Consider the following 23,039-nt stretch of genomic DNA (forward strand, 5'->3'; position numbering starts at 1 on the left):
ACATGTGATAATACTTAGTAACGGGTTTTTTTCTGTTATTTTGTTAGGATCAATGGTGGTATAGCTCAGACTAGATTCTAGTCGTCTCTCAAGAAAGTGTATTCTGTACAGCAACCTGACAATGAAATACAGCTAACAAGAAACTGAAGTAAACATTAAGTTTGTTTTACTAAATTAAGACAGCTGTAGTTCGATTTTACTATTTGTATTAGTTTATAGTTTACTTCTTACACTAAAGCATGCTTACGTATTTAAAAAAAAATATTGATGTGATTGGACAAGGCGTGTAATTAGTCCGCAACATCACCTGTTTAAAGTTATTACTCTCTGCATCACATCCTGTTGTAGAATGGTGTCCCAGGGGACTCCAATATTAACGCAGCAGTCTTGAACAGGTTAAGCCTTGTGATACATAGAAGTGTTTTCCTCAGTTTCCCAGTATCCCTTGTCTTCATAATTAATTGTTTTCATTTGCAAGTATTCTCTGGTGTATTACAATCCCACTGCAATTAATTGTTTACCGCATTGCCTGTAGACTCTCACACAGTCAACACTCAAGGGGGCCCTTCTGTTCCATTCTTGTAACGACCACTTCCTCAAAACCTGAAACGTATGCAGCAGGGGTGGACAGTAGCCTCTGCCCTTGAGCTCTTATGTTAATAGACTTGACAACTCTCTAGTTGTTGTTTCTGAATATTTATTATCGATGTATCGCAGCTACCAAAGTACTGCTCCAGAAAAAAAAAATGTTATGAAGGAAAAAGAAAGGAGCTAAAAATTTTGAAACATTTGATAGGGGAAACAAATTTGAGCCTAGTTGTTCTGAGACCCTGTGCAGTAAACCTGTGAAAACGTTGACATATCCTAACTCATTCCATCACATTAATGCAGTATTTTGCTGGGATGCTAAAGTACACATACCACACGAAAGATATGCATCCAAACAGGTAAGAAAAATAAATCATGGAAAATACAGTAACTGGAGGTGATACAAAAACACTTCTTTAAGCTGTTTTCACAATACCTGTTTCCCCCCTTTTTTGAGTTTGATGTGCAGGCACAACCTAAAAATATAACTGTCTTTAACACCAGAGGCTCTGCTTGATTAATAGCCCCTGTCTTGATGGCCAATGGAATTTGCACTGTCTATGTCAAACAGAACTCTTTGAGATTGCCATGAAATAACTCTTGCAATACAGCCATAAATCAGACTGAAAATAGGCCCTTCAAAAGAGCTGGGTTCAGCCCTAAACTGGACAGCTGAATGGAAGAGTCCATCAGTCATCATGAGTGACAAAGAGCCTTCAGATTCAGTGGAGTCACATCCCTGGGTGGAGTCATACTGGCAACAGGGCAAGGCAAGATGAGTAATATGGCAGACATGCTTCTGATGCTGTCTGCTCCAAATGTTAAACTATAGCATTATTAACTCTGATTACAATACTGTTAGGAAGACTGGATTGTGTGTATGTTGGGAGCTGTGGGTAACACATCAAGAAAGCTTATTCTACAGCCTAGTGAATTTCTAAAGCACCTGTAATGAACATCATACTGCTCTGTGCAGGCTCTAGCATTAATGTCACTCTCCGTACGTGACAATGTAATCAGACAGTTCTGTCGACTGTGAAAACTCAACTTTCAGCTTTTAATGGATTCTGGGAAACCTGCTCCTAAAGCCATCTCATTCTGACACTGTTTTATCTCAGAATTGGAGAGGGAAGCGTGAAAAATTGAACTGCCTTGATCTTTCCTTTTCATAAAATCACATGCTGCTCTACTTGGGTGAAATGCATTTTCGTCAACTGCTCTGAATACAGTATGCTAATGGAGGGTCTTTCAAACACATTCCTGTACTACAGGTAACTCCAACTGTGGTGGTGAATAGGAGTTGTGGAGCTAAAGGCAAAATCAGGTTCTCTAGAATTCACCCCTAGAAGCAAATTTCAATTATATACTTTTTTTATATACATACGAATGAGCATCATGTTGGACTTTGGGTCCAAATGTGTTATTTAACAAGTACTACCTAAAAACACATACATGTAAGAAGAATTTTGTTGTTTTTGTAGCTTAAACTAGCTGTTTTGCCTCAATATTTTTTCTATGTTCTGTTGTCCAAGGAAATGACTCTAAGAACAAGCTTAGCAAAACTTAAAAAAAAGTCCTGGCAAAAACTTAATGGGTTAAACAACTGCTAACCTCCTTCAACCACTTATAACCACAGGAATTCCTAAAGAGCAGACATAAAAATACCAGTGCACTTGGTTTATTAAAGCAAAAGTTGTTTTACAACATCACCTTCTGAGTTTAGTAATATTAAACCAAAAACAAACAGTATCAAGTTGACAGTATTGTATTTTCAGATTAATAATAGGATATTTACCATTAACTTCATGAATTAACTTCAGGCTTCAAACCTCTTGCTGTCTTTAACAACATCAAGGGCATGTGTATTTTTCAAGGAACATAATTAAAATTAAAGGCTCCATTCAGATTATTTCAAAACAAAATAAATTTGTGATATAACACAGTCTGTATTAATGTAGATTCGCTGTATCCAGTTACTTAAAAAGCAGGCTTTCATGACATTTCTAATTAACTTTTTGACATAAAAAACACCAGTTTTCTGAAAACAGTTTTGTCAGTTAAAATTTATGCATGTGAGAGCTGGTTCATGTTTCTTTCTTACAAAAGACCTCTTTATTTAAAAAGTATTTGCTGTAAAATTGTTTGAGCATGGATTTTCCAAACGAAGTGTTTGACCACTCAATTTCCCTTAAAAGGTGTGTGTTTTGTGATAATTATTTTGACCTTATTTATTCTGGGTATCGTTATTATTTTCTTCTCTCAACTCCTTCCATTAAATACTGTAAGTCAGACTTTCCATTCCATGGAATGTGATGTTCCGATTTTAATCCAAGAGTAACCAGAGTCAGTTATATTAGTAGAATTTAAAGCTTTAATACACAGTCTTACTGTACTTTAAGACATTAAACATTCTGCATAATATGTGCCTTTAAATATAATTGCATGAATTACATTTAAATGATCATGTAATACTAAATGTTAAAAAGTCACTAAAAACCATGACTGCAATGGTGCTGGCAAGTCTAGACATCAACTGTGTTTGAATACAAAGAATGCCTTGGAAATTAAATAGACTGGTAAGCTTTTTAGTCACAGTGAAACTATTGTCCAAAAGTTTGCACAGGTTTCCAAAAATTACAAACAACTTTATATGCATCTCAGGCTGCAACATATCAGGTGCCATTTCACTTATTTTTTCTCCAGAATTTCTCTGCGTGTATTTAACACTGCTGTACGTTGGAAACTTCTTGGCTTTGAATCGGTCTGTAAATCTCCAGTGATTTGCTTCAGCTGAATCAAGCGGCTTCACTCTTCTTCCTCAAAACCTAAAGTGTTTTAGAAAGGAGTTCAAACAACTGACCCGTTCATCCTTACTATACTAATGCCTCCGTAAAGTGCTTTTCTCCGACATAACAGAGCTGATAAATGCACTGTGGGAAAAAGAACGATAAAAAGATGATGACACTCTGGAAAGCCTTTTATACTATTCTGTGCAAAACAGTGCTTTTTTTACTCTATTTATAGTCCAAACAAACAGGGGCACCCAGCATTCCTCATGGCTTCAGATTTCCGTTCCTACCTAGTTCTTAACTCCTTAATTGACTAGTTATCTACATGTTGCATCATAAATATCATCTTTCGCTGGTCTCATTCATGTGGTGGATTGAAGAGAGCAATAACACCAGCAGGGTTTGTCTCTTGAGCCTGCCCTGCTGGAAAGTATGTATCACTGGATCTCCAGCTCCAGTGCTCTATGGGTTTCATTCCACCTGAACTCTTAATTACCCAATTAAACTGATTATTCACTCAGTTTAACCTGACCAATTAAACACTCTTCCCTGGTTTAATACCATCCTCAATTTAAAGAGACCAATCAAATTTGCAGGACTGTGCCCTGAAAGCACTGGAAGTGTGGAACTGCTGTGTATATACTGTAGGTACAGTACCTGAAACCTGGAAGCTGAGTAAATATGGACCACAGCTTTTCAGCACATTCCACACCAAGCTGTGATTGTTTTTCTTTTTCTTTCCTCTTCTGCTTCATTGCTTGCAGTGTTCTGAAAGAATCCATTCCTTCTACATCCTGCTTTGTGTTTCATTAGCTGGGCAAGTACACAATTGAGCTGTCTCATCAAGAACATGAAGGTTTTCCAACTGACCTAACGACTCAATTTCACTTATTGATTTAGCTAACTTTAGATAAATTGACATCATTACTTCGCACAGACTTAGCTTGGGTTAAACCACTGACCCCTGACTGTCTTAATAAGTCATTTCAGCAGAGCTTTGTTAACAAAAATAGACCGGGGAACACAAGTCCACATGATTTTCCTTAAGACAAGCACACATTTCATCAACAATTCTGGAACTCATTTCAGTAATGTACCCAGCTGGGTAATCTGTAGCTCAGGTTCAGTTTTCTCTCATTTCAATGTCTCTAGACATCAATCATTAAGTCAGAAGGGCCTTATCTGTCCACTTTTCTTTGAAGTTGCTATGTCGTAGAAGGATGATTCTAGCTTTCCTGCTGCCAGTCTGCACAAAGGATGTCTTCTGCTTCTATCCAAATCAGAAAAATTAACTTAACCCTAGCCTATCCCACCAACGGTCTTGTCAACTAGAGGGGTGTTATTTTACTCCCCAGTCAAACCACTACAAACTCCTCTAAAGTTCTGAAACATGTTATCCCAAGCTAACATATTTGGTTCTTTGAAACCCCAGCACTCTCGGGATTTCAGCCCACGTGAGACCTCGTTTAGCTAATTAATAACATGATTGATTTCCATGATCAGAAAACCTCTCATTCCCGGCGAGGCCTGTGGTATTCTGCAGCCTAGCCTGACAGCACAGGGCCCACTCCCAGACTACATCCTGGAGCAGCGCTGGGCCTCCACTGGCGACAGGTTTGAACACTTCGATTCATGCCAGGAATTTTCCTCTTAACCGTTACATTTTAGAAGTAACTTAGCCCCTTTTGAGGAGAAGACAAATTGGATAAAAGACCTGTTAAGCCCCCCCAGGTTGTTTAATTATATAACCAAGAACTCAGCTGAAATGAAATTCAACAAGTGCGGGAATCCCAAGGATTGGAATTGGCAAGATAGCTGTTGCCTTTTACTTTTGAATATTGAATAATAGTTTTCATAGGAATCAATGAGGGCACGGTGGCACAGTGGTTAGCATAGCGGCCTTGCAGCGCTGGGGCCCTGGGGTGCTGTCTGCGTGGAGTCTGCATGTTCTCCCCGTGTTCACTTGGGTTTCTTCTGGGGGTTCTGGTTCCCTCCTGCAGCCTAAAGACACTCTGGAATGTTCGTTTACTTTGGGGAAAGTAGACCCTGGTGCGTGTGTGTGTGTGTCTGTGTGTCCGCCCTGCGATGGACTGGCACGTACCCACCCCACCTTGTTCCTGTTGCTTGCCGATATAGGCTCGGGCTCTCCCCGTGACCTTGAATTGGATGAAGCAGTTACAAAACAGATGGATGGAATAGTAATTAAACGTAAGTTTTAATTGTTTGCCGTTATCCTTTGAAAGGCATCCGTTTGCTTTTTGGCCCCTATCTGCTGCTATTAATTTAAATAGATGATGGTTCATTCCACATTAACATTCTCAGTAATGGGTTGTTTCTCTGCATTTACTATACAAACAGAGTTTCAAGGCACTTTCTCAAATTCGTATAAACTGTTAAATCTGCCAGGAGCAGAGAAAAGAAGTGAGAACACAGTTTGCAGTGGGAGGGTGGCTGTGCATTGAGCCTTATCTAAAATAAGAATAATTAAGTAGAGCAGAAGAGCTTGGTAAAGAAAGCTTTGTTTTACAAAAAGCGCAGCACAGGCTTGATATCAATTATTGTATGAGCTGCATAGTTATCCAGTAATGAATGAAACAGTCAAAGCAATTTTTGACAAGCTCTGTAAAATCTGCATACTGTAATCCCTACATTTTAGAGTCATCGTTTTTAAAATCTGAGTTTTGGTATGCTGTTTTTGCTGGCCCTTGAAACGTTGTAAGGATGACTTTGGAGGCACCAACAGCAAACACTGGTGGCGTGAGAACACAAAGAGCAGAAATTCAAAATCCTACAGGACAGGAACAGATGTTGTTGGTTGCCATCACTAGTACAGTTTCACTCACCATTACAAATCTTTTGGAAACTATTTTCAATGACGTCTCCTAGAATTTCCACAGCAATTATCCAGCATCATCATGTCCTCAGTGACAGGACAAAAAACTAGCTGTGTAACATACAAAAACAGCCCTAAAAATTGAGGTGACAGTATTCTGAAAAGGTGGATCACTTTACTGTGACTCAAAGCAGCTCAAATGGAACTGAATCAAGTAAGAGAACTTTCCAGAACATTTTCAGTTTTAGTTAATTGAGCAAGATGTCACTGCTAAAGTCTGCAAGTATACACCACTGTGTTTTAGACACAGAAGAGCATCTTGTAGACCAGATTAAAATTAAAACCTTCACTAGGACTCATCCACTGCATTTCCGATATTAATTGTGGTTATTAGTGACAAAAACATGCACAGTGTTTACTTCAGGATTAACGTTTTGAAAAGAAAAGCATTTAAGAGGCCCAGTGTACATTCATGTAGAAATACAATCTGTATTTAGAACTTTCTAAAAGACACAAAAAATGATTTTGCTATACTGTATTATTTAAAGGAACTAATGCAATGCCTTACAAAAAGAGGATGAAATCATGCAACAGAAACAGAAAAGTCTGCAGTTAAAGTATCTTATGCCAGAAGCTGACTCTGAAGGGTGAAAAAAGATCAACTGGAGTGACTACAGAATACTTTTACAAGCCAATCTCTACTGTCAGACTCAGCCAACTGGTGCATTTAAGATACCAGGGTCTGCTATTAAATTACCAATTCACAGCTATTGATGCTGGCTGCCTAATATTGTAACAATGCACATGTGAACAGTTACACTTTGCAAGGTTAAAGGAGATCACCCCCTGCTCACTAATGTCATGAAGATGAACCAGGTGAACTAAATCAGATCATGTGCCAACAGTATAATCTGGCATTGGCACTAAGTGCTAAAATCACAAAGATCAATTGTGCCAGGTTTTCTCAGTGTGCTTCAATACAAAGGGTTTTTGTCTACAAGAACTGAAATTGATGTTACAATTCCCAGCAGCATTCACAAGTAAGGGAATGCATAAACCGGATACAACAGAAAGAAAAATGTAAGACTGTATTTGCAATTTCCTCCAATGTCTAAAGTCTTTAAAACAACAAGATAAAAAAAATACTTATTTCAAAATAGATGAGAATATGTAAGCATGCATTAGCTTCATAGTTAATGAAACTCAGTAATCAATTAGACATTCTAGACAAAGAGTCTGGGCACCCAGCAATCACATTTTCTTTAGATGGGAGCTTGAAAGAAGAAACCAGACTCCAGCAAGTACACAGACGAGTTTCAGATCATAAGTAGACATTAAGAATCAAATCTGTGTTCAACAAGTAGCCAATTTACATAGCTAAGAGGTTTAGACTCTGTGTTCAAAGGTATAAAATCCTTAATGTATAAAAGGCATTGGAATGAATCTTGTGTTTGCAAAATCACAGCAAAGGAAGAAATAATAATACATTTAATTTATATAGCACATTTCAACTTTAAAATTGATAAGAAGGAAAAAGTAAGGTAATCAACAATTTAAAGTACTAGAATTTGATAGGCTTGTTGGTAGAGAAGGATTTTAAGGTCTTTCAAAGGTCTCAGTTCAAACTGCTTGTCTCTGTGTATTGTTGGAAGTGTCAAAGCAGTGACCATCAAGAGAGTGATGTTATCTTTTTGATGTTACAGAGGTGAGCCCTATGTCACCGGTTGGTTATCAAAATAAAAACAATTAAGTACAAGAGAAAGCTAACTGTATATCTACATTTGTATTGTTACCTCGTTGTGCCTAAGCCAAAATGCCCGATGAAACAATAAGGACAGGTAACAAACTCCATGAAATACAAAATAGATCTACAGCCTGCTTTTAGTGGCCAATGAGTGAAGCGGAGTGTAGCAGTGTGATGTCTACTGACAGCTTGAGCAGAATTTTGGGGTAGTAACTTGCACACGGATTCAAACACTGACCTTATGGTGCCTCTATCCCTCAATCCGGGCACCTGTTCATGCTGGAAAACTGCCTGTGCATGTTTTTTTGTCCAAGAAACCACACTCTCACGTCCTCACGGCACTCAGATTTCTCTCCACTAATTCCGTGCAATTACATTTTTGAGCTTCAGAAAAGAATGGATGCTGACAGACATTTGAAGTGCTTTCGTGGTGCGCACAGAGCTCGATCTCTGAAGTTTGATACAGTGTGTTAACTTTTTCGACACCCCTTTCAAAGATCAGCCTGTTGCAAATGTCCTATTGATTTTAGTAATGGAAGGTTTACTTCACTTAGGCATTGCACTCCTCGCACTTAATACAGCAGTTCAGAGTCTCTCTTCTGCCCTAAATGAATATCCTTCTCTTGAATATATTTGTCCCAATCTGTTCTACGGCTAATTGAATGCTTAGATCGCAATTACTGCCTCAGTTCTTGCTTTTGAAACAAATGGCAGTGTCAAAAGCTCAGGACGTTAATGGAAACCAATCTCTTATTGAAAAGGTAGAAACAAACATTTAAATAAGGCATTAAGTGTTTACTCTTACTATCTGCACTCTATATTTTATAGAAACTTCTACAACTAAATCAATATTCTCTTAACAGTAACGTTTTTAAAATACCGCAATGCCCTAAAGTATTATTATATTATTTATTACACTGTTCAATCCCGAACTGTTCAGACATTATTCTGTTAAAATCGGGGTGCTGCTATTAAAATATAAATTCCTCATTAAAGTAATGCATTTTTCTCACTTTTTACATCATTACCACTAAGGTAATATTGGCATTACAATTACTCACTGTATTACGGTCTTTAAGGAGGTGTTTCAGAACAAAGTTCTTGGCACGCAGGCTGGCTGCGTTGCTACCACGTTTAAATTTCCATGGAGTAACTTAAACTTGAGAGAAATATTTTTACATGTATTATATCCTCCAAAAGGAGAGGCAATTTCAAAAGTTTACACCATTTACAAAATGCATTAACTAGGTAACTAGGTTTCTCTTATTGATGTGTAAATTACGATTGCGCAGTACCTTGTTAACTCAGTTGGATGAGAACTTTGTTGTAGGGAATTAAACAATGATGAGAAAATGTTATCGAGTAATTAAATGACTGCCTACTCACAATCAATGTAAAAAGATACTGAAAGATTCAGAAATGTTACTACGGCTTTGCAAACGTTATTCTGAAAGCTAAACACGAAACATTACCTACAATGTGAAATGTATTCAACTGGTGTTCGGAACAACTAAAGATTAAATGTAAGCATGCTCTGTAGTACGACGTGACAGACGAGTCGAGATTTACAGAATACTGTTTAAAAGAATAACAGCCCAAATTAGCGATGTATTGAGGAATGGAGACAATGTAGACTGTATAAGAAAAAAATGCGTTTGTCACAGCAGCCGCTAAACTTTTAGCTAGTGGAGCTAGAGAATTCGGACGTTAAATCTAAATCATAGTGAGCAAGAATAGAATTTAACACTACATTTCTGCTATATCAGACTGTTACCTGTATCGGTCACTCAAGTCATAAATGGACACAAAAACAATTCCAAACTGCCAATTAGACAGCCACGGTCAGGACTTGGAAGTTAACAGTTGGCAGCAAAAGTTCTTTATGTTCGTCCTAAATTTGCTGTTCGTACTGCAATATACATAATCGCACATTAATAAGGATTAAATAGACTGGTTGTATATACGGAGTATGTTATATAATCATCTGGGTGGTGAGACGGTGTGCTGCATTATTAAGTATTATACATTTTATTTTTAGATGCATTATTACAATGTTATGGAGCAATGTTTGGTTGCAACCTAAAGTTAATCGTTTTCAGGAAATATGAGAGCTTCTGAATAAAAACTCATGAGCGCATTCTCGCATCTCTATAAAGAAAAGTCTCCCCCTTTTTTAAACAAGCGCCGTGTGAATTGTGGAGGCTAGTGTCAGTACACGAGAATCTTGCGTTTCTACAATGGGGCAATACATCCCAAACCGCTTCTTTAAGTGTGATTATGGCCAAGGCAAAGGGAAACAAACGTGTTTACATTGAAAAAGGACCCTGGACTTGTAGTTCGTGTGCATACACTGATGACCCTAATCGAGATAACGTAGACTGGGTGCACACACAACTAAGCACAATACATGCAGCGATATAAGGTTTCCTCCCTAAAGTATGAGATTCCAATTCCCGCAACACATTTTTATGGTATAAGACCCTACAAGAAGACTCCAGTGAAAAATGGGATCCTGGCACTTTGGTGCATGATCACAACATCCCGAATCAGTAAATAAGAAATCAAAGTAGGGATAATAATTGGAGAATAAAATATTATACACGGACATCATTTCAACGGTTACAGTACAGTAATGCAGAGTTTATCAATACCTTGTATGTGTTGGTTGACTACATTCTCCAGTCGATCGAGTCTTTCTATAATCCTCAAAGTTTCCCCTTTATTGTCGTCCTCCAACTTTTTCTCCGGGACGGGCTCTTGAACTTTGATATAGACATTCGCAATGTAATTAGTGACCCATCCGACATACAGCAGACACACGATGTTGGTCATGCCGCTCAAGATAACACAAGTAGATACCAAAGTTTTGGTTTTCCTGGTGCAAGCCATCCTGAGATCCCTCCATATAGATGTGAAAAGATGAAGCCCTAGAACACAAGTGCAGTAAGAAACTCAGACCGTGGTATCACTGACTGTTCCTTCCATTTATACGCAAAATCATTCCGACTACCACACAATCCTCCAGTTCCCCTTCGCAACGGGGCTGTGCTGAGAAATATCCCCGCTTGCTGCGTTTTTCGAAAAGGAAAAGGTGCAGCACAAACATGGATCACTTGCTGCAAAGTGCGTGAAACTTTCCTCCCACCGCCTCTTGCGCGCTGCTTTCCATCGCGGACAACCGGGGCTGAAACCACATCCACTGGCCGCAGTTCGGGACACGGGGCTGGCGGCCAATGAGACGTGCGTGAGAGGCAGTAACTTTCCGATTCAGCCGCTCACAGATCCAATAAGGAGTGAGAAGGGTGTGTCTTGGTTTTAAAGATAATACATCAGTCGGCGTTTTCTTCGAATAGCCGATCTGGAGCTATTTTAAGAGGGACCTGGTTACTTGAAGTGGGGAGAAGTCCTATTTTAGAGAATAGTGAACGAGAGGTAGAAAGGCTTGTGGCGGAAATGCAGATTCCCTGAATATCTTTTGTTAAATAGAATTAACTTGCGAGAACTGTGCTGTTCAGCTCGCTGGGGCCGTCGTTTCGAAGAACAAAGTCCATTAACTCGGCGCCGATTACATCACAGGTGTGAAGATGAAAGACACCTCTGCTCAGACTCTGGGAAACCGGGTCCGATTTACCGGGAGAGACGTGCCATGACAACAATACGGGTTCTGTCTTTTCCATTCCCTGCAGTCCTTTAAACGCTTTTGTCTTTTACGGTCATTCGTCGTCGTTCAGGCGACAAACTGCTTCAGGGCGTTATTGATAGTAATTAGAAATAGATTGGGGCTGTACTTGGATATCTGAATCGTGCTGTGGCGTTACGGTATTAGCTCATGAAAGTGAAAAGCTGGAGGCATTCACGGATGTTGATCTGAATGCATCGCCCAAATATTATTTTAAAAGTTTTAGAAATGGCCAAAATCACGCTTTTACTGCTGCTACTGATGCCACGGTGACTGTTGCTGATGAACATTCTCCTCATTGCCGAGTTTGAGCTGCTGAGATCACTGATATGTTTACCATTCCGTGATGATGCTATATAGAAAAAATGTATCGTGTATTATCGTGCAATATTTTCAATATTCCAATATTTCGTCACATTTTGCTTGTGCAATTGTGTAGATCCTACTCTCCGTAAACTAAAATCGACAGCCAGGACTGCCCGATTTAAACCATACATCAAAAATACTCATTTTCATGAGCAGTTGGTTCAAAATCATGCCGCTGTTGGTTTCGTATGATCTTGTTAGGAACCTGAACTTCAAAAGTCTGCAAATTTGTTAAGAGTTTCATTTAATTAATATGTAAAAACTGATATGTTCAAGTTTAATGTATGCAGTGCAGTGCAGATTACGTGGTTTACACCAGTTTTAAAAAGCGTCATAATCACAATTGCTGTCTGCAATAGATCTATTAGAACACGTTGCAGAAGCGAATGCAGTTTTGATTTTTTCACCCTTACACGCAGGGGTTATTGTTTTTTACGAAGGAATAATAGGCACAATGTAGCCCAGTAGTGTGTACGATGTGCAATGAACTAAAGTGTGGACAGTGAATACTCACATTGACCACTAGATGGAACCATTCGAACCCTAAACGAGTAAATTGTATCGAATTTACAATAACACCCTTATAAATTGCATGCGCAACATAGTAGCAAACATTTGTAAGTGTTCCACTTGTCTAAATATAAATATTCAAGTTAAAGGGTCCAAATATAAATGCAGTTGTATTTAAAGATATTATAATCCGATAAATAAAAATCAACTACGTTCCTTTTTTTCCCCAACTAAAGAATTTTCACATCTCATCTTAAATTTGACAAAAACACTATGACGTCTTTAATATGAAGCAGGATATTGTTGTTAAACCTTTCAATTTTTTCATTACTTTCAATTAGCTTAGTGCACTAAAGTTTTATAACGGGGGCCAGCTCAAATATATAAGTGCCATATGATAAGGCCAAAGGCTTATTCAAGATGACAATATTTTAAGTGTGTAAACTTTCATGTTTCTGTGACTATGAGAGTCATGTGGATCTACAGAGCTTTGTTCTTACACTGCAAGAATACTGTATGTTTCCGGTCGTCCTCCACCAATGTACAAATAAACAGAGAAAAGATGTAATGACATTGCAAAGGAACCAGACAAACGTCTCATGTCACAGACATGGTTTTTTAAATGTAAAGTGAATTAATCTATGGGAACATTCTCCTCAAAATGCATCATCATTCTGGATGTTCAATACAGTCAATTCTCAGGCAATCTCAGAGACATAAAAGTAAGAGTTTTTTTAATATGGTATTAAGTCTCCTGCTCGGGTTTATGAATTGTTTTGATGAAAGGTACATTTTATGTAAATTACCAGATGTTTTATTTGCACTTGGCATTGAAAACCTCGGACCAGATAGCAGGCACGTATCCTTGCTAAAGTACAGAATTGTACACCAGAATCACGACAGTCAAAGGGACTAAAAAATGGACAGAAAAGTCTTTTTTTTATTTGATGCAGGGTTGTTTTTTTCTACAAAATCTGTTAAAATGCTGTTTTTCCCTTTTGTGAAAGCATTTTCAAAATTGAATTTTCTGTCTAGACAAATAGCACATCAATTGACAATTTCCAAAGCCCTGACTTAACCGATCATTATTGTCTATAGGTTCAGCCTATGTAGTATTTTATGTACAGTACAGTAGTTTGATTTTTTTGCGATCTGTCATGTTTCAGTGCTTTTCATGTCTGCAATACTGTACGATTTGGGGAGATGTGGCATCCACTTCGAGAGCCATTGATTATTCTATGAAAAGTATCCTTTTTACATCAAGGAGCCGTTCATTTCATTGTGCTGAAAGTAAATTTGTGTATCTTTCTTCTCAATCATTAACATAGTAGACTACCGAGGAAGAAACCAAAAGGAATGTCAGCAATGACTTAATTCCCTGGAAACACCCTCATCAGGCCAAAGACTGAAAGAGTAAAAGCTGTGGTTAGCATTACTGCCCTGCAGCGCTGGGTTCAAGTCCCATCTCCTCGATCGGAGTGGAGTTTGTATGTTCTTCCCGTGTTTGTGCGGATTCCTCCAGGTGCTCTGGTTTCCTCCCACAGTCCAAAGATATACTGGCAGGTTAAATGGCTTCTGGGAATATTGGCCCTGGTGTAACTGGGTGTGTGTCTGTGTGTGTGTGAGCCCTGCGATGGACTGGAGTCCCATCCAGGGTGTACCCTGCCCTGTGTCCATTGCTTGCTGGGACAGATGCTCATGGTCCCTCACCGCTATGAAGTGGTTAAAGCAGGTTTGAATGCCTTGTGAAGCCATTACAAAGAAAGTGCACCAGAGATTTGTGTTTCCTGCATCATTCAGTTTTACAGAGCCACTATTGAGAGCATTCTTACACCTTCTGCATCTGTTTGGTTTGGCACCATGTCTGTCCTTTCTAGAGGCAAATTGCAACTCATTGTCCCCTGTGCAGTGAGAGTCATTTGCCCTCTATTGAAGACCTGCGTAAATTCAGATTGAAGAAGCAAGCAGAAAAGATTGTCAATACCTCCTCTCATCATGGACACCATCTGTTTAAAAAATGTGCCTTGGGGAGATGGTACCAGTCGATCAAAACCAAAACTACTAGGCATCTGAACAGCTTCTTCCCCATGGCCATGGCCACGCTTAACCAGGACTCATGAATACGGGAGGTAGAGTGTGTGTTCTTTGTGTTAGGTGTACAGTATAAATATTATTGATTGTTTCTATCAATGGTTTTGCACCAAGATTCCTTGTTCATGTAACTGACCTGGCAAATAGTGATTCTGATTCGGAAGATGGATGGATGCCTTTATTCCAGATAACGTCATCATTCTCGTTGCAGAAATACCACCCCTGCTTTGCTTTTCGTCATTACCCATTCCACTTCGGGAAGAGAAAAGAGGAATCTAATCATTCTTTCTTTCATTGCCTTTTTGAATTGAATTATGTGATTTGCCCCCAAAAGAAACTGCACTTTTATTGGGAAGAATGTGTTACTTGTCCGTGCCATTCTACAGGTCTGCATGGAGAACATCTTAAATCCGATTGTAAAACATCACTCTTTTATATGCTTAAAAAATGGCTACTTATCTTAAATATCAGGCCTGCTGTAACTTTTCCTTAAGTGTCTTGGTTTGAATTATGCAATCTGACTCATTGATCCTCTCTCTCTATTTTTTTTTTGTTGCTCAGGGGAAGTTGTAAGATAACATGTCACCTGAAAGGTGGAGCTCAGTGAAGAAAGAGTCAGGCACAAAACAGAAAGAAAACAAATCCGTATTATCTAATGTAATTCACGCTGTCGGAGATTAATGCATACATAGTGGGAATTTCATTTGTTGTATTTTTATTGGAATTCCCCTGGGGGAGATTCGTATGAGAATTCCCTTTCTGGATACATTATTGTAGTTTTATAAGACACTTGCCAGAGGTGAATCTGAATAAGATGACAATATAGCCTGACAAATTCTGTGAAATATGTTCATGGCATTTTCAAATCCCAAGACAATTCAATTATCCCAATCTTCAAATAAGAAAAAGAAATTAAACCTTAAAAAATCATTTGAAACTGCAAATATCAAAGTGTAAACACAGTGAGTCATTTATGTAATCCACAAGAGGGTTCTGCCTTGTTCCCCATATGTCTTTTGTGTTCTTAATAGATTATGCTTTAATTAAAAAAGAACATAAAAAAATAACAGTAAGAAAATAAACCTAGACATTTTGGTCAGACACACTGTACATGATAAACGAGCGTCCTCTTCAGTATCTAAAGCTGCCAATTAAATTAAAGTACAGTCATTGATCACCTCATTACTCCAGCCATAAACTGATTGAGCTTTAAGTTCAACTTTGAATACTGTAGAGCCAGTAGAAACTGATAACAGCCATTAGGTTGTTAATAGTTAATCAGGTTAATTCAAGGGACACATCCTGCCAAAACCAGAGTATCAGCTTTGAACAACATGGCTAAGTAGCTTGTTCCAGACTCCCACAACTCTTTGAGTAAGGAAGTGCATCCATTGCTTGATTTTAAATGGACTTAAATCTCTTGTGTCCTGTGGGTTGTGATTCATTCTTGATTCTGAAGCAGTCAGCTGGGTTGACTTTGTGAGTGTCTTTGAGGATGTTCGATAATTTTAAGAGATCCCCTCACACTCTTCTCTTTCCAAGACTAAAAAGGTTCAGTTCCTTCAGTCGGTCAGTTTACTTTAGGACATTCCCTTTAGCCCTGGAATGTATCTGGCTGCCAGAGAAGTTCAGAGTTCACAACTAAACACCCCTGTTAGAGCAAAACCAGAAAGTACTTAATTTTTTAAAAAAGTGAAATAATAGAAATCAGACTATGCTTCTAAGTTGAAACATTACAGCTAACCTAAAATAATACAGAAAAAAGACCAAAACTGATGTAGAAAAAATATTCAGTAGTCATCGTCCATATGGAATTACAGTGACCTCCTGTGGCTAGATTCTGAAATTTGTGAAGACGTTCAGTCTGCATGAAAGCCTCTTTATCCTCAATGGCTTGTGGTTCCTATAGTCAGACAGGCAAAAAAATTAAATTGATATAATTTCACATCTGTATAATCGATCAGAGCAAAGTACTGAAAGCCTGTAATATATCACTTCACCTTAGCTCATTAACAAGCTCCATAATATTGATTAAATTAAATTTTTAGAGGGAAATAAAGGACCATTTTATGGAAAACGTATACCTTCCCAATATTTGTGTTCTTCCGAATATGAGGTTATTACTGTGTTTTTGTCATTGGAAAAGGAAAATCGTCTAATAATCTAATAAACGTTTGAGATTTGAATTAGCGAGTCTTTACAAATCTATTCAGTAAATCTCCTCTGCTTGTGCCTTCCAGTTGTTGTATATCCCATTATAAATCCCTGATTAAAATCGTATGTAGGCTTTCCATAATGAAGTCTTCATGGGTTTCTTGTGCATTTGTATTCCAGCAGGAAAGGAGCACAAACAATTGAGCCATCCGTCATGTTCATCAGCAGCCTTTCCTTTCTTATTGACAATATATTCACGTTCCCACTGCAGAACAAGTTCTTACCTGTTTCCTTCACAACAGAAGGTTTACCCTGTGGAACTGCTCATGAGAGGAACAAGATGTACGTCTGAAATCATTCACTTTCCAAGGACCTTGAAGTAAAATAGGCGACATCACTGAACATCAGTGTATTATGATACAATATCACCACTGCCTCACATTCAAGCAGGCTCGTAGTGTGTCATACCCATTGGGCAATCAATCTGATTTCTCTTCTGCAACTTCTGAAAGAATTGTTCATGTGTATCAGGTGTAATTTTCAGTAAACGTTCATGAACAGTTCCATGGTTGATATCTGTAGTGGTTTTCACATGAAAGATCTCAAAGTCACCAGATGTGAAGTGAAAATTGAGGTATTTTAAGCCAAAGCACTACTAGAATTGACAATTACAGGTCACAGCAAAGAACAAAAAAAAATTGCTAGTCTGTCTGAGTTTGGGTTTCCAATATAGCATAAGCAAGGAGATAAAAATGTGAATTTATATTTACGTTTATATTTATATTTTTATATTCATATTATTCTACTGGGAGCAATAATGTACAGATGTCTGTATTGTTCTGTAACATAGAAATAAACTGAATAAGGCAGTTTCTCAAGTATTTAAGAGTATTTTTTTAAGATGAAAGGGTAAGTGTTTTTTACAAACATACAATCGAATTGAGTGACTGCGGCTCTCTGTAGCTCACTGGTTACTGTTTTACAGGTTACTGCTGCGCGTTAGGAGGAGGAAACCCTGGCTAATGTCAAGCCTTCTCAGCCTCTGCAGCCCTTTGGGAATCCTTGTCAGCTAATGAATGGTAGGCTGGTAGTGACCGGACTAGAGGGCCAACCCTTGAATTCAGATCAGTTTCTCCTGTGCTTGGCGGAGGTCCAGTGCTAGAGGGAGAGAGGACTGAGTTCAGGGTTTAGGTGCTTGTGCGGGGAGAAGCCATAGTGCCCAGCGGCGACGTGCCTGACGACATAAACTTCGATGTCCCTCACCTTTCATCTACCTGTAGTATTCCAGACATTGAGACACGATTTTATAATTAGTATTATTTCCCTTTCAGTGTTCTGAATTGTATGAAAAAGCAAGCCGTATGAACACATCAGACTGGCTCACCAGTCAGCTTCATCAAATGTGCTACAGCTTAATGCCATTGCCTCCAGGCTATGACTTTGAGTCTCTAATTCACACATTCATTTATTACAATTTACTTAGTCACCTGGGCCATCAACCAACAATTTTCCCTCAGACTTCTCACAAAGAAACAAAATTGCAGTGTGGAGTGATCAGGATTTTGATTCTCCACACTGTCTGGTTGATGATATTGGTTGGGGTCCATTGAGCAAAAATCTGGTTCTCTCTCACTCTCTCTTTCATGGCAGTAGTTCATTTTCTCTTAACACCCTGTCACAGTGTTAGACTGCCACTGATATCTGTATGATTCCTCCACCTGTACTGCAGTGACACGTTCATTTTAAGCTTTATAATATTTATTTAATAGCAGACAGATTGATAATGTATGAAAGCTCCGCTCTGTGAGGCAGTTGATAGGATGTGAAAAACTCACTAGCTCTATTTAGGATAACAAGTAGTAGAATACTAGTAGTAAAATGACATTATATCCTGTGGTCCCTTTTTTAATTAAAAATGAAAACGTTTTTTTTAATTGATTTATGAACACAAACTTCACATAATGCTGGTAAGCCGTCTGAAATTGCTTTGAGAGACAGGCTTCAAGCAAGAAATGTAAGAGAAAATGTGAAGTGAAAAGGAGAATTCAGTCTCCTGAATAACACAGTTATCTTTGGATCATGACCAGACTCAACATTTCCTCTTACGCTTCTTAACTGTTTTCTTACTTACTAAGAGAAGTAAATATTTTATACAAAACCATTTTTTAATGCTTCACAGTACAGAGACAGAAAAAAGATAGCACTGTTATTAAATTGTAATGTTATTTCAGATATTTTTGGGGGATTTCATGTTGTGGTATGTCGGGTAAGTCCAGGGAATACAATTTAAAAGGAAGAGAGAACTGTGATTAATCACCTCTAGGTTACATTTGCCAGCAGCCATATCACCCTGCAATTCACAACTGGTAACCCACTGCCACTAAGCAGGTGTGAGCCTGGTCAGTACCTGGATGGGAGACCTCCTGGGAAAAACTAAGGTTGCTGCTGGACACTATACTGTAAACAGGCGCCGTCCTTCAGATGAGACGTAAAACGGAGGTCCTGACTCTCTGTGGCTAGGGCGTTTCTCGAAAAGAGTAGGAGTGTAACCCCGGCGTCCTGGCCAAATTTCCCATTGGCCCTTACCAATCATGGCCTCCTAATAATCCCCATATATGAATTGGCTATATTACTCTGCTCTCCTCCCCACTGATAGCTGATGTGTGGTGACCATTCTGGCGCACTATGGCTGCCGTCGCATCATCCAGGTGGATGCTGCACATTGGTGGTGGTGGAGGGGAGTCCCCATTACCTGTAAAGCGCTTTGAGTGGAGTGTCCAGAAATGCGCTATATAAGTCTAAGCAATTATTATAATTAATTAATTACATTGTAAGAAGAGTTTGAAAGAATTTAGAAACAAAGCTACAGTATATAGCAGACAGCAGCGCATGTGCCAGAATGATTGTAAATTCCCTTGGTATATATAGTTAAGTAGCCTGCTAAGGGCAAGTTGCAGAGGAGTTCTGAATTATAGATATACAGCTCAGACATATAGTAAGAGTTTCACTTCGTTGAGTTCACTAGTTCAGTTGTGCATTGTCTTTAAATACAATGGAGATCTTCCACTGAACTAATTTCCTGCAATTCAGTGAAGATACAAAATGAGTAGGAAGAGTTGCATTTAAATAAGGACCCATTCAGTTAAAGAGGGCATCACTGTTATTCAAAGTAGAAGAGTAGGAGAGCTATTTATTGTATGTGCTTTCTTTAAGTTCTCATGCCCCTGCATTAGCTATTACCCTCAATTCTGACAAGCCTTGAAACATCAGTATAATAGTATTATGCCCAGACTGCAATGCACAGCTGCACAGTTCTGTTTGGCTTTAAATCATCTGTACAATGATTGATAGCCCCTAAATGCAAGAGTAGAATATTGGGAATTATATTATATCTAAAACAATAGTTTGCCAACTATTACTCCAGAAGAGAATAACAATGTCATGCGTGGTAATAGACTTTTTAAAAGGAAAGCTTGCTTTCCATCATGTTTTCTGATTGAACTGTCTCCCAAGCAAAAAGGAAATGGCCTGAATCTGTTACAAATTAGGGTGTTTTTTTCACTTGGTCTCTCATGCTGTTAATGGAACCCTAATTTTCCTCTATTTCACACAGTTAGGATTAACACTTCTTTGCTTATATTCTGAATGACCCCAATGAGTGAAGTGACAGTTTTGATTTAGAAATAGTCATTTTTCATTATTAGTATGTACTTCAACCAGAATAAACTCATTTTGAACCTTAGGTCATTTTTTTTATGCCTCATAGCGATATTTGTTTTGCACAACATATTTTTGCAAGCACAGATCGAGAGCATTAAATGATGTTAGTACATGGCAGAAAATGCAAGTTTATCTGAGCTCAGGAGTTTGGCAAGTTCCCTGTCTGATACTGGGTTGGGTTCTCCATGTTCTTCTAAATATATTAAAATATTGTTATTGTTTTCCACTTCTGCACCACTGCAGATTGATCTGCAAGAAATTTAAAGATAAGAAGTGTGGAACCAAATTAAACACTGTTTATTATGCATACGACTAGGTCACTGATGTCACTGTAACCATGTTAATTTCTTAAATTATCAGTCTGCAATGAATTTTTGAACATCAATCAATGCGATGAGAAGAATTTAGGTTATTTGCTCCCGCACATGTTCTTTAATTATAATTGTTGCTAAGGGCCTCTCTTTACCTATTTGAATGTTAATGGATTTTAAATTATCCTGTTAGATGAGACATTAATTTGATAATGGAATTTGCAATTAGCAATTTGACGTATATGTGAAAAGATGAAACTGTCTTTTCCAATTGTTTATGAAGTCAAAGAGTGGCCTGACTCACTTAATTCCACTACAGTAAGTCATCCAAATACAATACACCTCTGTCAGGACAGGAATGGAAGGTTTTGTCAAAGTGCAGTTCAGTAAGTTATGAAGAGCTCATTCAACATGCTAAAATGTACATGCTCTTCATAAAACAATGACTAGGACTACCAATGTTTTACTGTCTTTCTTTCTAAGCTTTTCATGAATGTGAATTCAAAGTTAATCAATTCTAACTGGCAGAGCTTGCCCTGAGAAGAATATGGGTTACTTCCCCAGAGTCCTCAGAAGGTTATTGGCTCTAACATCATGCTACCATCGTACGCCAGAAATGACCACCACATATGCCACTGGTAACTGGTACCAGTTAAAAATTCAACATATCTCATCTGTGACAATAGGCTTCACACTGAAAATGCCTTTCAGTATGTAGCAGCAGCATTTTGAAACCCTTTTCGTTTCCCTGATTAAAAAAATGAAAAAATAATTTGTCCAGTCTTTTCTCCCATGATGAGCTCATTCAATATTTTTTGTTTGACTATGCAATACATTAAATCACCATACATTGAAGGTAAAGAGCAATGTAATGAATATGCTGTTCCCGTTAAATCTCAGTACATCCTGCCTCCCCATCGCTATCTGATGCACATTATGAACCAGATACACTGCAGAAGGGGTCTTGAAATTAGCAGCCATCATGTGCATGAAATCCTGGGCATATTAGAAGTGCCATTCTGAATGCACATAGAAGAAGAACTGACTTTCAGAATTTGCAGTGCTTCACAGAGAACTACTGATCCTCAGCAGCAGGTGTAAAATGTCTGATTTCTTATCTAGTTTTGGTTTTACAATTCATAACTCAATTTAAAGGACATTTTTAGTCATACGTATGCTTTTGGGTATGATAGTATTTTGGACTGCTGGATTTATAACAAAGTCCTAATTTGCAAGCTGAGATTATGCTAAGATATTTAGAACTAAAATCACAGTTTATAGTGCAACGCAAGTCTCAGTAGCCACTGAAAAAAGGGATGAGGGGAATATTAATTATTCAAAACAGGACCAGGTTCAAAGATGATGTCACAAGCAGTCCCAGCAGGTCACCTGCTTTGCAAAATAATATAATCATGACAAATATTCTCATTTCATAGTAAACAGGGATGTCTTTAGGGTGTAGTTCTGGATTGTGAAGCATAATTAGTCTTCCTAGAGACTTTTGGAATATTCTACTGCAATTGTATAGCAAAACCAGTTATAAAGGACAGGATGCCCAGGCACCCCACTAAACAGGACACAGTGCAAGCCCTGCGATGCCACACAGAATTAATTATACATGCTTCACTAACGCTGTCTTTGGAACTGACTTGTTATTCCCTGCTCGGCTACACAAAAGACATTATGTGGAAAGAAACAGTAACAGAATCATGAGTGCATGCTGTTCCCATTAATATTTAAGCAGAAAGGAGTGTAGCTGTTTCATTACCAGTGACAGATGAGGGAACTTTCTGGGCAATGTTACAGTATTTAAAATGTGAAAAATGACTTCTGAGATTTTTGCTGTACTTTCGTGGTATGCAAGGAATAGACTAGAAGTACAAATATGTGTGTGGCATACTGTGGGACGAGTGGGAAAGTGGAGAATAATGCATGAAGCATTTAGGTGAGGAAACAGGCACATTGGGCAAAATTAGTTCCCTTCACTGCTCAGGGTAGTTCAGAGACAGACTGTAGCACTGTAACACCTAGTTGTGAAGGGGTACACATACATATGGCATGCATCATAATGTTGCCAAGTCAGTGCTGTGTAGACCAGCATTTTCTAGGTGGTTTGCATTGTCTATGTATTTAAGGTGATTAACGATTTGATTGCTGAATAACCCGTTAAAATACAAAGTAATATTTTTACTGTTACAACTTAGACCCTTGCAGCTACCAGACTCCTCGAACCCATGCAGGGATGGATATTGAT

At 38.3% G+C, this 23,039-nt stretch overlaps 1 protein-coding gene across 2 annotated transcripts in view; it reads right to left on the bottom strand.

Moving 5' to 3' along the window:
- Nucleotides 1-11,190, bottom strand: part of galnt18b (UDP-N-acetyl-alpha-D-galactosamine:polypeptide N-acetylgalactosaminyltransferase 18b) — a 132,610-nt gene extending 121,420 nt beyond the window's left edge. For both annotated transcript variants that reach the window (XM_088610883.1, XM_088610882.1), the window contains exon 1: nucleotides 10,606-11,190. In XM_088610883.1, coding sequence (XP_088467009.1) covers nucleotides 10,606-10,843 — 238 coding nt within the window. In that variant the 5' untranslated portion in view covers nucleotides 10,844-11,190. The remainder of the gene's footprint in view (nucleotides 1-10,605) is intronic.
- Nucleotides 11,191-23,039: the final 11,849 nt, after the last annotated feature.

This window comes from Lepisosteus platostomus, chromosome 18 (assembly GCF_059453375.1).
Source record: "Lepisosteus platostomus isolate fLepPlt1 chromosome 18, fLepPlt1.hap1, whole genome shotgun sequence".
NCBI lineage: Eukaryota > Metazoa > Chordata > Actinopteri > Semionotiformes > Lepisosteidae > Lepisosteus > Lepisosteus platostomus.